This window comes from Mus musculus, chromosome 12 (genome assembly GCF_000001635.26).
Source record: "Mus musculus strain C57BL/6J chromosome 12, GRCm38.p6 C57BL/6J".
Classification (NCBI taxonomy): domain Eukaryota; kingdom Metazoa; phylum Chordata; class Mammalia; order Rodentia; family Muridae; genus Mus; species Mus musculus.
In genome coordinates, this window is record NC_000078.6 from 114,743,742 (window position 1) to 114,757,719 (window position 13,978).

Genomic DNA, 13,978 nt, shown 5'->3' on the forward strand with positions numbered 1-13,978 from the left:
TGTGTATGTGTGTGTGTTTGTGTGTGTGTGTGTTTGTGTGTGTGTGTGTGTGTGTGTATTCAATCAAGGAGAAAAACGTTTTTTGTAGTCAACATGATGAAAATGGAGTTGGAGAGCTAAGGACTGCTTTGACATTAGCCATGGAGGTACAGAGTTTTCAGTTTGCCAAGCTGGTTTCAAGTCTTGCTTTGGAAATTAAAGTTAAGAAATTAGATGAATCTCAGAAGAGAATTTGAACTTTGGACTTTCTTTTTCCTTTTCTTGGAAACTTTATTTATTTATATTTCAAATATTATCCACTTTCCGGGTTTCATTTCTGGAAGCCCCATCCCATCAGCCCCATTCCCTGCCTCTAACAGGGTGCTCCCCTGCCACACACACACACCTGCCTTCCCACTCTGACATTCCACAGCAATGTGGCATTGAGCCCCCTCAGGCAAAAGGGCCATTCCTCCCACTGATGTCCAACAAGGACATCCTCTGCCTCATATGTGGCTAGAGACATAGGTCCCACCATGTGTATTATTTGGTTGGGGGTTCAGTTCCCAAAAGCTTGGGGGCAGGAGGGTTCTGGTTAGTTGACTCTGTAGCTCTGTCTGGGATGCTACTAACCCCCTCATCTCTTTAAGTCGCTTCTCTACTTCCTCTGTAAGGACACCACACTCAGGCAAGTATTTGGCTGTGAACATTTGTCTCTGTATTTTCGAGATTTTGGAAGAGACCTTCAGGAGCCAGCCATATCAGCCTCTGATCAGCAAGAGGTTCCCAGCATCTGCAATAGTGTCTGGGTTTTGCAACTGCATATGGGATGGATCTCCAGGTAGGGCAGTCTCTGGATGGCCTTTCCTTTTGACTCTGCTCCACATTTTGTCCCAATAATTCCTCTTGTGAGTATTCTGTTCCCTCTTCTAAGAAGCATCCACACTTTGAACTTCCTTCTTGACGTTAATATGGTCTGTGAATGTATCTTGGATATTCTGAACTTTTCAGCTAATATCCACTTATCAGTGAGTACACACCATGTGTAATATTTTATGAATTGGTTACCTCAATCAGGGTGATATGCTTAAGTTCCATTCTTTTGCCTGCAAATTTCATGAAGTCTTGTTTTTAATAGCTGAGTAATTCACCATTCCGTAAATTTTCCTCATTTTCTGTATGCATTCTACTGTTGAGGGACAATTGGGTTGTTTCCAGCTTCTACCTATTATAAATATGTCTTCTATGAATGTGTTGGAGCATGTGCCACCCAAATACTCAAATGCTTGAACAAGCCTAAGGGGGCCAGAGAGTCAATGTTCGTATATGTTCAGCCAAGAATAGAACAATTTTAAGGCAAGGTCCTGTTGGAAAAATCTGTCACACTGGGTGTGGGCTATAAAATTCTCAGCTTCTTGGAAGTCAGTATCTGCTAGCAGCCTTCAGATGCAGATGGATAACTCTCAGCTCTGCTTGCACCATGCCTTCCTGGATGCTGTCATGCTCTCCTGCCTTGATGATGCCTGACAGAACCTCTACACCTGTAAGTCAGCCCCAATTAAATGTTTGTCATAAACTTGCCTTGTTCAAGGTCTCTGTTCACAGCAATAAAACCCTAAACATGACATGTGACATATATGAATATTAAGTTCAGGATTGCAAGAGCATTTACTCAACAGCAATCTTATTTCTAACCTTTGTCTCAGAGTCCTCCTTTCCATCTCTCCTATAATCCTCCCCACTCCACCCTCAGAGGACTGTTTGACTTGACAATGGCAGAAATGATGCAGCTCTTCATCCTGATATTAATACCTCTTATTCTTATATTCTAAGAGCTTGGAACTTCTGGCAGACCACATAAGCAAGTTGCCAAAACACCATGAGACTCACTTAAAATTTAAGACTCTGTCCTTTTTCCACTCTGTTGCAGAATCTTGTGTTGCCTGTGGCTTTGGTCCTAATGAGATGCTTCAAAGCCTTATTAAAAAGTCGGGGTCCACATGAACACCTACTATATCTAAGTTTACAAGGAAATATGTGTTGCAGGAAGATAAATGTCCCTCTTTATTTATAAAATCAGTTGTTCTGAATAGGAAGTAAAGACTTAAGACTTTGAAAGGGCTTTTTCTTTACCCAGAACATGATGGAATTTTGCAGGTGAAATTCCTATTATAATTTATTCCCACCTATTCCAAAGTTAAAGTCTTTTACACAATAAAAACATATTTTATCATGCATAATCACATTTTCCCTTTTTTGTGGTTTTATGAAAGAAGAAATATGTCAATGAAAGCATTCACTGTTATCCATATTGACAAGGCATGGGGTACTCCAGGGACATCCTAGTAAACTAAATGGAATTCATTGATTTTCTTCTGAAAAGCTGAAAAAGCATACTAGGTCTTTAAGAAATAGACACAAAAACACACTATCCAAATGTCTGCACCTAAGCACGTCTGCAAGCAACTATTCTCTAAGTCTTGTCAGTCCCAAGGGAGCTTGCTGCACCTCCAGGATTTCTGACACACTGAGGATGTGTTTGTAGCACTGTGTCTTGCACAGTAATAGACTGCAGAATCCTCCGATGTCAGGCTGCGGAGCTCCATGTAGGCTGTGCTGGAGGACTTGTTTACAGTCAATGTGGCCTTGCCCTTGAACTTCTGGTTGTAGCTAGTACCACCATTGTTAGGGTTAATATATCCAATCCACTCAAGGCTCTTTCCATGGCTCTGCTTCACCCAGTGCATGTTGTAGTCAGTGAATGTGTATCCAGAAGCCTTGCAGGACATCTTCACTGAAGCCCCAGGCTTCACCAGCTCAGGTCCAGACTGTTGCAGCTGGACCTCAGAGAGGACACCTGTGAAGAGAAAGACAGAGTGGATGTCAGTGACATCCCTAGCCATTTCTTTTCTTCAGATTTGGAAATGGTGAGCCCCTTACCTGCAGTTTCTGACAGGAGAAAGAGAAAGATCCAGCTCCATCCCATGGTTAGAGTCAGTGTGTTCAGTGTCTGAGGAGAGGACATTGGACATATGTTGTTTTCAGGATGTTGATATCCCTGTTTTTAACTACGATAGACTTAGGTAATTTGCATATTCATGACCAGGGGACTTTGTATATAATAACCAATCCAAATGGAGAATAGATGGAGAGGAAGGACTTAAAGGTACATAGGTCAAGCAGCAGGATGGTCTAGTCCAAATCCAATAACTCTCTGAGGAAATGGATCCCATACATTTTCTGTGAGCCCTGCACTGCTGCTATTCTTGTAACTACAGGGACAAAACTCTCAATCTGTATTTGGCCTAAGTCTGTTTCTGCACTCTGGGGCTATGTTTACATTTTGATTTACAGATAATGAATTGTGAAGATGAAGCTGATGATGAAGATAATGCTGATGATAATGATGGAAATACCCTTTAGCTAAGTGCAGTTTAAAAAGATTTAATGTCTTAATTAGAACTTAGTCAGATGTTGATAAGGAAGAAGGCAAATGAGAAAACTAATGACATGGATGTGATGTGGAAAATGTTTAATCTTTACTTATTATTGTTATGAGTATACTAGTCACTGCCCCATACTGATTTTGAAATTCTGTTTTAAATTGTCACCAAAAGAGTAAACAAAATTTGCTGTGTCCCAGTTCCAAACCTCCAAATAATATACTCAAGATACTCTATATTTCTAGAGAGACAACTGCACATCCTTGCTTATTGCTGCTCCATTCACAGCAGCTTGTAAATAGATTTCATCTAGATTTACAAAAAACAAAAAAAAATAGACAAAAATACTGACAATATGTGGGTATAGACTATGAAATATTCTTCACTGGTAAAACATGAACTAAAAATTGTATACCTATGTTTAAGAAGCTATGAAATATACTCAATGAGTTCATCAAGGCCCAAAAAACAAATGCTTCATGTTTTCATTTATGTGTGGTTCCATGATTTGTATTATTCACTGTGATCATTCCTACCTCCACTCTGTCCCTCTAGTTTCCCCTGGGATCTTCCAATATGTCTCTCTCACAACATCCTGACCATGTCTTTTTTATTGGTTATTTTATTTATTTACATATCAAATGTTATCTCCTTTCCCTGCTTTTCCTCCACAAATCTGCTATCCCTTCCCACCTGTGCCTTCTTCTATTAGGTTGCTCCCCAAACCACATGTCCACTCCTGCCTCATTCCTATGCATTCTCCTATGCTGGGTCATTGAGCCTACACAGGACCATGAGTCTCCCTTGCCATCGATAGCAGATAAGGTAATCCTCTGAAACTTATGGAGCTGGAGACATGAGTCCCTCCATATGTACTCTTTGTTTGGTGGTTTAGTCCCTGGGAGCTCAGGGGATTCTGGCCTTATTAACAACATTTAATGATGGATACATGTGTAATAGTAGAAGCTCAAAAAAAAATCTACAGTGGTTTTATAGATATTTATTCTTGTTAATTTCTACATAAATTTTGCTGACTTGTATTTTGAATATATATTGTGATTATAGAGTTGCATTTTATGCATTTCTGAGGTTTGTGTGTGTATGTGAGTGTGTGTGTGTTTGTGTGTGTTGTGTGTGTGTGTTTGTGTGTGTGTGTTTCATCATTTATATTTTTAATAAACTTTTATGGTTTTCATGTATCTATAGAAAAAAATGGGCGATTTTACATTTGAGTGAGTGGTGTACTTTCTAGCAGAAGTTTGGAAGAATAGCAGTGATCAGAAAAAACTGTTTAAATTTTAATATTTATATTTAATCACTTTTATTTTTTTTACAACTCAGTCATTTCCCTCCTCCAGGTCCATCCTCTCACAGTTCCTCTTCATACCGTTCCACCTCCTTGTCTTCAATAGAATGCCCCCTTTCACAAGGTTTCCCAACTCTGTGGGGCTTCATGTATCTCAAGATGTAGGTGCAACTTCTTCCACTGAGGCCAAAGCAGGCTGTCCTCTGCATATATGTGTCAGGATCCTTGGAACAGATCCTGTATGATACTGGGATGGTGGCTCAGTGTCTGAAAGATTTTAGGAGTCTAGGTTTACATATAACAAATAACAAGAAAATATACATCTTTGAAATGTTTTACAGAGATTCTTCACAGTGTTTGAGTATGGAAACGTCACATGTTAATCACAATAGGCATCTGTAAATTAAGAAAGGAAACCACAGAGGACACAGAGTAATCCCATACCACACCTCTTTGTTGGGGATTCTTAGCTCCTTTGTGACCCCTGCTGGTCATGAACCCACCTGGAGTTTAGATTTTCCATCTTTTACACTATAGCTGCCCAGTGCCACTTCAGCAGTAGCATATCCTTGCAACTAATATGCTTGCAGGTCACAGAGGAAGGGACAATTGGCTCTCCTTTATAGTGAGACAATGACTGATGTCTCTGACTCCGAATCTATTTTGCTAGTACATTATCATCAATGAAGATCTTAAAGTCACCTGCTTTCCTATTGGGAGGGGAATTTAGCTCTAAGAATTCTCATTTGTAATTAGGTGTAGAAGTGAAAGATCATCTACATGTGGAAAGACAGTGTGCCACTGCCCCTATGTGATTGATATCCACAACTCTCTTTATGGTGGGCTGTGACTAGCTGACAGGGGCCTGGTGCCAGGAACAGACAAAGCTCCTACTGCCCCCCTTGTATCTCAGTAGTTTCAAGCAAGCTCAGCCTTAGAAGTTTCTTCTCATGGTTCACGGCCCAACAGAAAGTAATTTCCATTCAGTCCCAATATATAGAAGATGCAAGTCTAGATGTTATAAGTCTGTCTGTGTGTGGGTGTGTCTCTGTGTGTGTAGCCAACCAAGGAGAAAGAACTTTTTTGTACTCAACAAAGTAGAAAAAATTAGTTGGAGATCTAAAGGCTGCTTTAACATTAGCCATGGAGATACAGAGTTTGGAGTTTGCCAAATTGGTTTCCAGTTCTTTTAATTTTTTTTTCCTTTTTTTTTTCTTTTTTTTTTAAATATCTTCTTTATATACATTTCAAATGCTATCCTAAAAGTTCCCTATACCCTCCGTCTGCCCTGCTCCCCTGTCCATCCATCCACTCCTGCCTCTTGTGCCTGGCATTCCACTCTACTGGGGTATATAAAGTTTTCAATAGCAAGGGGCCTCTCTTCCCAGTCATTGCCCACTATGTCATGTTCTGCTACATATGCAGCTAGAGATACAAACTCTGGGGGTACTGGTTAGTTCGTATTGTAGCTGCAGGTAAAGGATTGCAGACTCCCTTCAGCTCCTTGGGTGCTTTCTCTAGCTTCTACATTGGGGGCCCTGTGTTCCATTTTATAGATGACTGTGACCATCCACTTCTGTATTTGCCAGACACTGGCATGGCCTCATAAGAGACAGCTGTAACAGAGTCCCTTCCAGAAAATTTTTCTGGAATTATGCAATAGTGTCTGGGTTTGGTCGCTGATTATGGGATGGATCCCTGGGTGGGGTCATCTCTGGATAGTTCACCCTTTCGTCTTAGCTCCAAATTTTGTCTCTGTGACCCCTTACATGGATATTTTGTTCCCTATTTTTTTTTTAATTAGGTATTTCCTCACTTACATTTCCAATGCTATCCCAAAAGTCCCCCATACCCTCCCCCCCACTCCCCTACCCCCCCACTCCCACATTTTGGCCCTGGTGTTCCCCTGTACTGAGACATATAAAGTTTGCAAGTTCAATGGGGCTCTCTTTCCAGTGATGCCTGACTAGGCCATCTTTTGATACATATGCTGGTAGAGTCAAGAGCTCCTGGGTACTGATTAGTTCATAATGTTGTTCCACCTATAGGGTTACAGATCCCTTTAGCTCCTTGGGTATTTTCTCTAGCTCATCCATTATGGGCCCTGTGATCCATCCAATAGCTGACTGTGAACATCCACTTATGTGTTTGCTAGGCACCTGCTTAGTCTCACTAAAGACAGTTATATCAGGGTCCTATCAGCAAAACCTTGCTAGTGTATACAATAGTGTCAGTGTGTGAAGACTGATTATTTGGATGGATCCCTGAATAAGGCAGCCTCTACATGGTCCATCCTTTTGTCTCAGCTCCAAACTTTGTCTCTGTAACTCCTTCCATGGGTGTTTTGTTCCCATTTCTAAGAAGGGGCAAAGTGTCTACACTTTGGTCTTTGTTCTTCTTCAGTTTCATGTGTTTTGCAAATTTTAACTTATATCTTGGGTAGTCTAAGTTTCTGGGCTAACATCCACTTACCGGTGAGTACATATGATATGAGTTCTTTTGTGATTGGGTTAACTCACTCAGGATGATGCCCTCCAGGTCCAACCATTTGCTTAGAAATTTCATGAATTCATTCTTTTTAATAGCTGAGTAGTACTCCATTGTGTAAATGTACCACATTTTTGTATCCATTCTTCTGTTGAGGGGCATCTGGCTTCTTTCCAGCTTCGGGTTATTATAAATAAGGCTGCTATGAAGATAGTGGACCATGTTTCTTACTTACTAGTTGGAACATCTTCTGGATATATGCCTAGGAGAGGTATTGTGGGATCCTCCGGTAAGGCAAAAGACACAGTCAATAAGACAAAAAGGCCACCAACATATTGGGAAAGGATCTTTACCTATTCTAAATCAGATAGAGGACTAATATCCAATATACATAAAGAACTAAAGAAGGTGGACTCCAGAAAATCAAATAACCACATTAAAAAATGGGGCTCAGAGCTAAACAAAGAATTCTCACCCGAGGAATACAGAATGGCAGAGAAGCACCTGAAAAAATGATCAGCATCCTTAATCATCAGGGAAATGCAAATCAAAACAACCCTGAGATTCCACCTCACACCAGTCAGAATGGCTAAGATCAAAAATTCAGGTGACAGCAGATGCTGGTGAGGATGTGGAGAAAGAAGAACATTGCTCCACTGTTGGTGAGATTGCAAGCTTGTACAACCACTCTGGAAATCAGTCTGGCAGTTTCTCAGAAAATTGTTCCCTATTCTAAGGAGAAATGATGTAGCCACCCATTGGTCTTCCCTCTTCTTGACTTTCTTGTATTTTGCAAATAGTATCTTGGGTGTTCTATGTTTCTGGGCTAATATCCACTTATGAGTGAGTGCATGTCAAATGACTTTTTCTTTGATCATTAAGGATGATATCAGCCAGGTACCTTCATTGCTCCAAGAATTTGATAAATCCATTGCTATTAATTTCTTAGTAGTATTTCATTGTGTAAATGTACCACCTTTTCTGTATCCATTCTTCTGTGAGGTATGTCTGGGTTATTTCCAGGTTCTGGCTATTATAAATATGGCTGCTATGAACATAGTGGAGCAGGTGTTCTTATTACCAGTTGGAACTTCTTCTGGGTATATGCCCAGGAGAGATATTGCTAGATCTTCCGGTGGTATTATGTCCAATTTCCTCAGGAACCTCCAGACTGACTTCCAGAGTGGGTGTACAAGCTTGCAATCCCACCAGCAGTGGAGGAGTGTTTCTCTTTCTCCACATCCTTGCCAGCATCTGCTGTCACCTGAATTTTTGATCTTAGCCATTCTGACTGCTGTGAAGGGGAATCTCAGGGTTGCTTTGATTTGCCTTTCCCTGATGATTAAGAATGTTGAACAATTTTTTAGGTGCTTTTCAGCCATTCAGTATTCCTCAGTTGAGATTTCTCTGTTTAGCTCTGAACCCCATTTTTAATGGGGTTATTTGAAGTTCTGAAATCTAGCTTCTTGAACTCATTGTATATACTGGAGATTTGTCCCCTATCAGATTTAGAATTGGTAAAAATCCTTTCCCAATCTGTTGGTGGTCTTTTTGTTTTATTGACCATGTCTTTTGCCCTATAGAAGCTTTGCAATTTTATGAGGTCCCATTTGTCAATTCTTGATCTTACCTTGTAACCCATTGCTATCATGTTTAGGAATTTTTCCCCTGTGCCCATGTCTTCGAGGCTTTTCAATACTTTGTCCTCTATTAATTTCATTGTCTCTGATCATATATGAAGGTCTTTGATCCACTTAGACTTGAGCTTTCTACAAGAAGATAAAAATGGATCAATTAGCATGCTTCTACATGATAACCACCAGTTGTGCTAGTACCATTTATTGAAAATGCTGTCTTTTTTCCACTGGATGGCATTAGCTCCCCTATCAAAGATTAAGTGACCATAGCTGTGAGGAATTATTTCTGGGTGTTCACTTCTATTCCATTGATCTAACTGTCTGTCAATGTACCAATACCCTGTAGTTTTGATCACAATTGCTCTGCAGTACAGCTTAATATCAGGCATGGTGCTTCCACCAGACTTTGTCTTATTGTTGAGAATAGTTTTTGCAATCCTATTTTTTTTATTTTTCCAGATGTATTTGCAAATTTCCCTTTCTATCTTAGTGAATAATTCAGTTGGAATTTGGATTGGGATTCATTGAATCTATAGATTGCTTTTGGCAGTTTAGCCATTTTTACTATATTGATTCTGCCAATCCATTAGTATGGGAGTTCTTTCCAATTTCTGAGATCCACTTCAATCTCTGTCTTCAGATAGTTGTAGTTCTCATCATACAGACCTTTCACTTCCTTAGTTTGAGTCACACCAAGGTATTTTATATTATTTGTGACTATTGTGAAGGGTGTTGTTTCCCTAATTTCTTTCTCAGTCCATTTATCCTTTGTGTAGAGAAAGGGCATTGATTTATTTGAGATAATTTTATATCAAGCTACTTCACTGAAGCTGTTTATAAGATTTAGGAGTTCTCTGGTGGAATTTTTGGGGATATATATATATGTATATATGTATGCATATATATATATATACTATCATATCATTTGCAAATAGTGATATTTTGACTTCTTCCTTTCCAATTTGTATCTCCTTGATGTCCTTTTGTTGTTGAATTGCTCTGTGTAGAACTTCAAGTACTATATTGAGTAGGTAGGGAGAAAGTGGACATCCTACTATAGTCCTTGATTTTAATGGGGTTGCTTCCAGTTTCTCTCCATTTAGTTTGATGTTGGCTACTGATTTGCTCTAGATTTCTTTTATTATGTTTAGGTATGGGACTTGAATTCCTGATCTTTCCAAAACTTTTTTCATGAAGGGGTACTGGATTTTGTCACATGCTTTCTCAGCATCTAATGAGATGATCATGTGGTTTTTGTCTTTGAGTTTGTTTATATAGTGGATTACGTTGATGGGTTTCCTTATATTAAACCATCCCTGCATCTCTGGAATGAAACCTACTTGGTCACAATGGATGATTATTTTGATGTGTTCTTGGATTCGGGTTGGAGGAATTTATTGAGTATTTTTGTATCGATAATCATAAGGGAAATTGGTCTGAAATTCTCTTTCTTTGTTTGATCTTTGTGTGGTTTTGGTATCAGAGTAATTGTGGCTTCATAAAATGAACTTGGTAGAGTACCTTCTGCTTTTATTTTGTAGAATAATTTGAGGAGAGTTGGAATTAGGTCTTCTTTGAAGGACTGAGAGAACTTTGCACTAAACCCATCTGGTCCTGGGCTTTTTTTGGCTGGGAGACTATTGATGACTGCTTCTATTTCTTTTGGGGAAAATGGGCTGTTTAGGTCATTAATCTGATCCTGATTTAACTTTGGTACCTGGTATCTGTCTAGAAAGTTGTCCATTTCATCCAGGTTTTCTAGTTTTGTTGAGTGTAGCATTTTGTAGTAGGATCTGATGATGTTTTGGATCTCCTCAGGTTCTGATGTTATGTCTCCCTATTAATTTTTGATTTTGTTAATTAAGATACAGTCCATGGGCCCTCTAGGTAGTCTGGCTAAGGATTTATCTATCTTATTGATTTTCTCAAAGAATGAGTTCCTGGCTTGGTTGATTCTTTGAATAGTTCTTTGTGTTTCCACTTTGTTTATTTCAGCCCTGAGTTTGATTATTTCCTGCCATCCACTCCTCTTGGGTGAATTTGCTTCCTTTAGTTCTAGAGCTTCTAGCTGTGCTGTCTGCCTGCTAGTGTATGCTCTGTCTAGTTCCTTTTTGGAGCCACTCAGGGCTATGAGTTTTCCTCTCAGGACAGCCTTCATTGTGTGTCATAAGTGTGGATATGTTGTGGCTTCATTTTCATTAAACTCTAAAAAGTCTTTAATTACTTTCTTTTTTCATCCTTGGACAAGGAATCATTGAGTAGAGTGCTTTTCAGTTTCCATGTGAATGTTTGCTTTCTATTATTTAGGTTGTTATTGAAAATCAGCCTTAGTCCGTGGTGATCAGATAGGATGCATGAAATAATTTCAATATGTTTTTATCTGTTGAGTCCTGTTTTGTGACCGAGTATATGGTCGATTTTGGAGAAGGTACTATGTGGCGCTGAGAAGAAGGTACATCCTTTAGTTTTAGAATCAAATGTGTTGTAGATATCAATTAAGTCCATTTGTTTCATAACCCTTCTTAGTGTCCATGTGTCTCTGTTTAGTTTCTGTTTCCAGGATCTGTCCATTGGTGAGAGTGGGGTGCTGAAGTCTCCCACAATTCTTGTATGAGGAACAATGTTTGCTTTGAGATTCACTAAAGTTTCATTTATAAATGTGGCTGCCCTTGTATTTGAAGCATAGATATTCAGAATTGGAGTTCATCTTGGTAGATTTTATCCTTGATGTGTATGAAGTGCCCTTCCTTGTTTTTTTTTTTGTTGTTGTTGTTTGTTTTGTTTTGTTGTTGTTGTTGTTGTTGTTTTTGTTTTTTTATTTGTTTGCTTGTTTTTGATAACTTTGGGTTAGAAGCTTCATGTATCTCAAGATGTAAGTGCAACTTCTCCCACTGAGGCCAAAGCAATCTGTCCTCTGCATATTTGTGTCAGGCTCCTTGGAACAGATCCTCTATGATACTGGGATGGTGGCTCAGTGTCTGAAAGATCTCAGGAGTCTAGGTTTACATGTAATAAATAACAAGAAAATATACATCTTTGAAGTGTTTAACAGAGATTCTTCACAGTGTTTGAGTATGGAAACTTTACATGTCAATCACAATAGGCATCTGTAAGTTAAGAAAGGAAACCACAGAGGACACAGAGTAATCCCATACCACACCTCTTTGTTGGGGATTCTTGGCTCCTTTGTGACCCCTGCTGGTCATGAACTCACCTGGAGTTTAGATTTTCCATCTTTTACACTATAGCTGCCCAGTGCCACTTCAGCAGTAGCATATCCTTGCAACTAATATGCTTGCAGGTCACAGAGAAAGGGACAATTGGCTCTCCTTTATAGTGAGACAATGACTGATGTCTCTGACTCTGAATCTATTTTGCTAGTACATTATCATCAATGAAGCTCTCAAAGTCACCTGCTTTCCTATTGGCAGTGGAATTTAGCTCTAAAAGTTCTCATTTGTAATTAGGTCTAAAAGGGAAAGATCTTCCACATGTGGAAGGGCTATGTGCCACTGCCCCTATGTGACTGATGTCCACAACTCTCTTTATGGTGGGCTGTGGCTAGCTGACATGGGCCTGGTGCCAGGAACAGACAAAGCTCCTACTGTCCCTCTTGTACCTCAGTAGTTTCAAGCAAGCTCAACCTTAGAAGTTTCTTCTCATGGTCCACGGCCCAACAGAAAGTAATTTCCATTCAGTCCAAATATATAGAAGATGCAAGTCTGGATGATATAAATCTGTCTGTGTGTGGGTGTGTCTGTGTGTGTGTAGCCACCAAGGAGAAAGAAGTTTTTTGTAGTCAACAAAGTAGAAAAAAGTAGTTGGGATCTAAAGGCTGCTTTGACATTAGCCATGGATATACAGAGTTTGGAGTTTGCCAAATTGGTTTCCAGTCCTTTTATTTTTTTCCTTTTTTTTTCTTTTTTTTTTTAAGGTATCTTCTATATATACATTTCAAATGCTATCCTAAAAGTTACCTATACCCTCCCTCTTCCCTGCTCCCCTATCCATCCATCCACTCCTGCATCTTGTGCCTGGCATTCCCCTCTATTGGGGCATATAAAGTTTTCAATAGCAAGGGGCCTCTCTTCCCAGTCATTGCCCACTATGTCATCTTCTGCTACATATGCAGCTAGAGATACAAACTCTGGGGGTACTGATAGTTCATATTGTTGCTCCAGCTATAGGATTGCAGACTCCCTTCAGCTCTTTGGGTGCTTTCTCTAGCTTCTATATTGGAGGCCCTGTGTTCCATTTTATAGATGACTGTGACCATCCAATTCTGTATTTGCTAGACACTGGCATAGCCTCATAAGAGACAGCTATAACAGAGTCCCTTCCAGAAAATTTTTCTGGAATTATGCAATAGTGTCTGGGTTTGGCCGCTGATTATGGGATGGATCCCTGGGTGGGGTCATCTCTGGATAGTTCACCCTTTCGTCTTAGCTCCAAACTTTGTCTCCGTGACCCCTTACATGGGTATTTTGTTCCCTAATTTTTAATTAGGTATTTCCTCATTTACATTTCCAATGCTATCCCAAAAGTCCCCCATACCCCCCCCACTCCCCTACCCCCACTCCCACATTTTGGCCCTGGCTTTCCCCTGTACTGGGACATATAAAGTTTGCATGTTCAATGGGCCTCTCTTTCTAGTGATGACCGACTAGGCTATTTTTTGATACATATGCAGCTAGAGTCAAGAGCTCCTGGGTACTGGTTAGTTCATAATGTTGTTCCACCTATAGGGTTACAGATCCCTTTAGCTCCTTGGGTATTTTCTCTAGCTCTTCCATTATGGGCCCTGTGATCCATCTAATAGCTGACTGTGAGCATCCACTTATGTGTTTGCTAGGCCCCTGCGTAGTCTCACAAGGGACAGCTGTATCACCGTCCTTGCAACAAAGGCTTGCTAGTGTATGCAATGGTGTCATCGTTTGGAGGCTAATTATGGGATGGGTCCGTGGAAATGGCAGTCTCTAGATGGACCATCCTTTTGTCTCAGCTCCAAACTTTGTCTCTGTAACTCCTTCCATGGTGTTTTGTTCCCAATTCTAAGAATGAGCAAAGTTTCCACACTTTGGTCTTCGTTCTTCTTCAGTTTCATATGTTTTACATATTGTACCTTA

The 13,978-nt window shown here is 39.9% G+C and overlaps 1 gene segment (V, D, J or C) and 1 further gene; both read right to left on the reverse strand.

The window, feature by feature from the left end:
- Igh (immunoglobulin heavy chain complex) overlaps positions 1-13,978 on the reverse strand; it is a 2,751,187-nt gene that overhangs the window by 1,484,974 nt on the left and 1,252,235 nt on the right.
- Positions 2,532-2,825, reverse strand: Ighv1-22 (immunoglobulin heavy variable 1-22). The segment is given in 1 exon segment: positions 2,532-2,825. A coding segment is annotated over 1 exon segment (294 nt).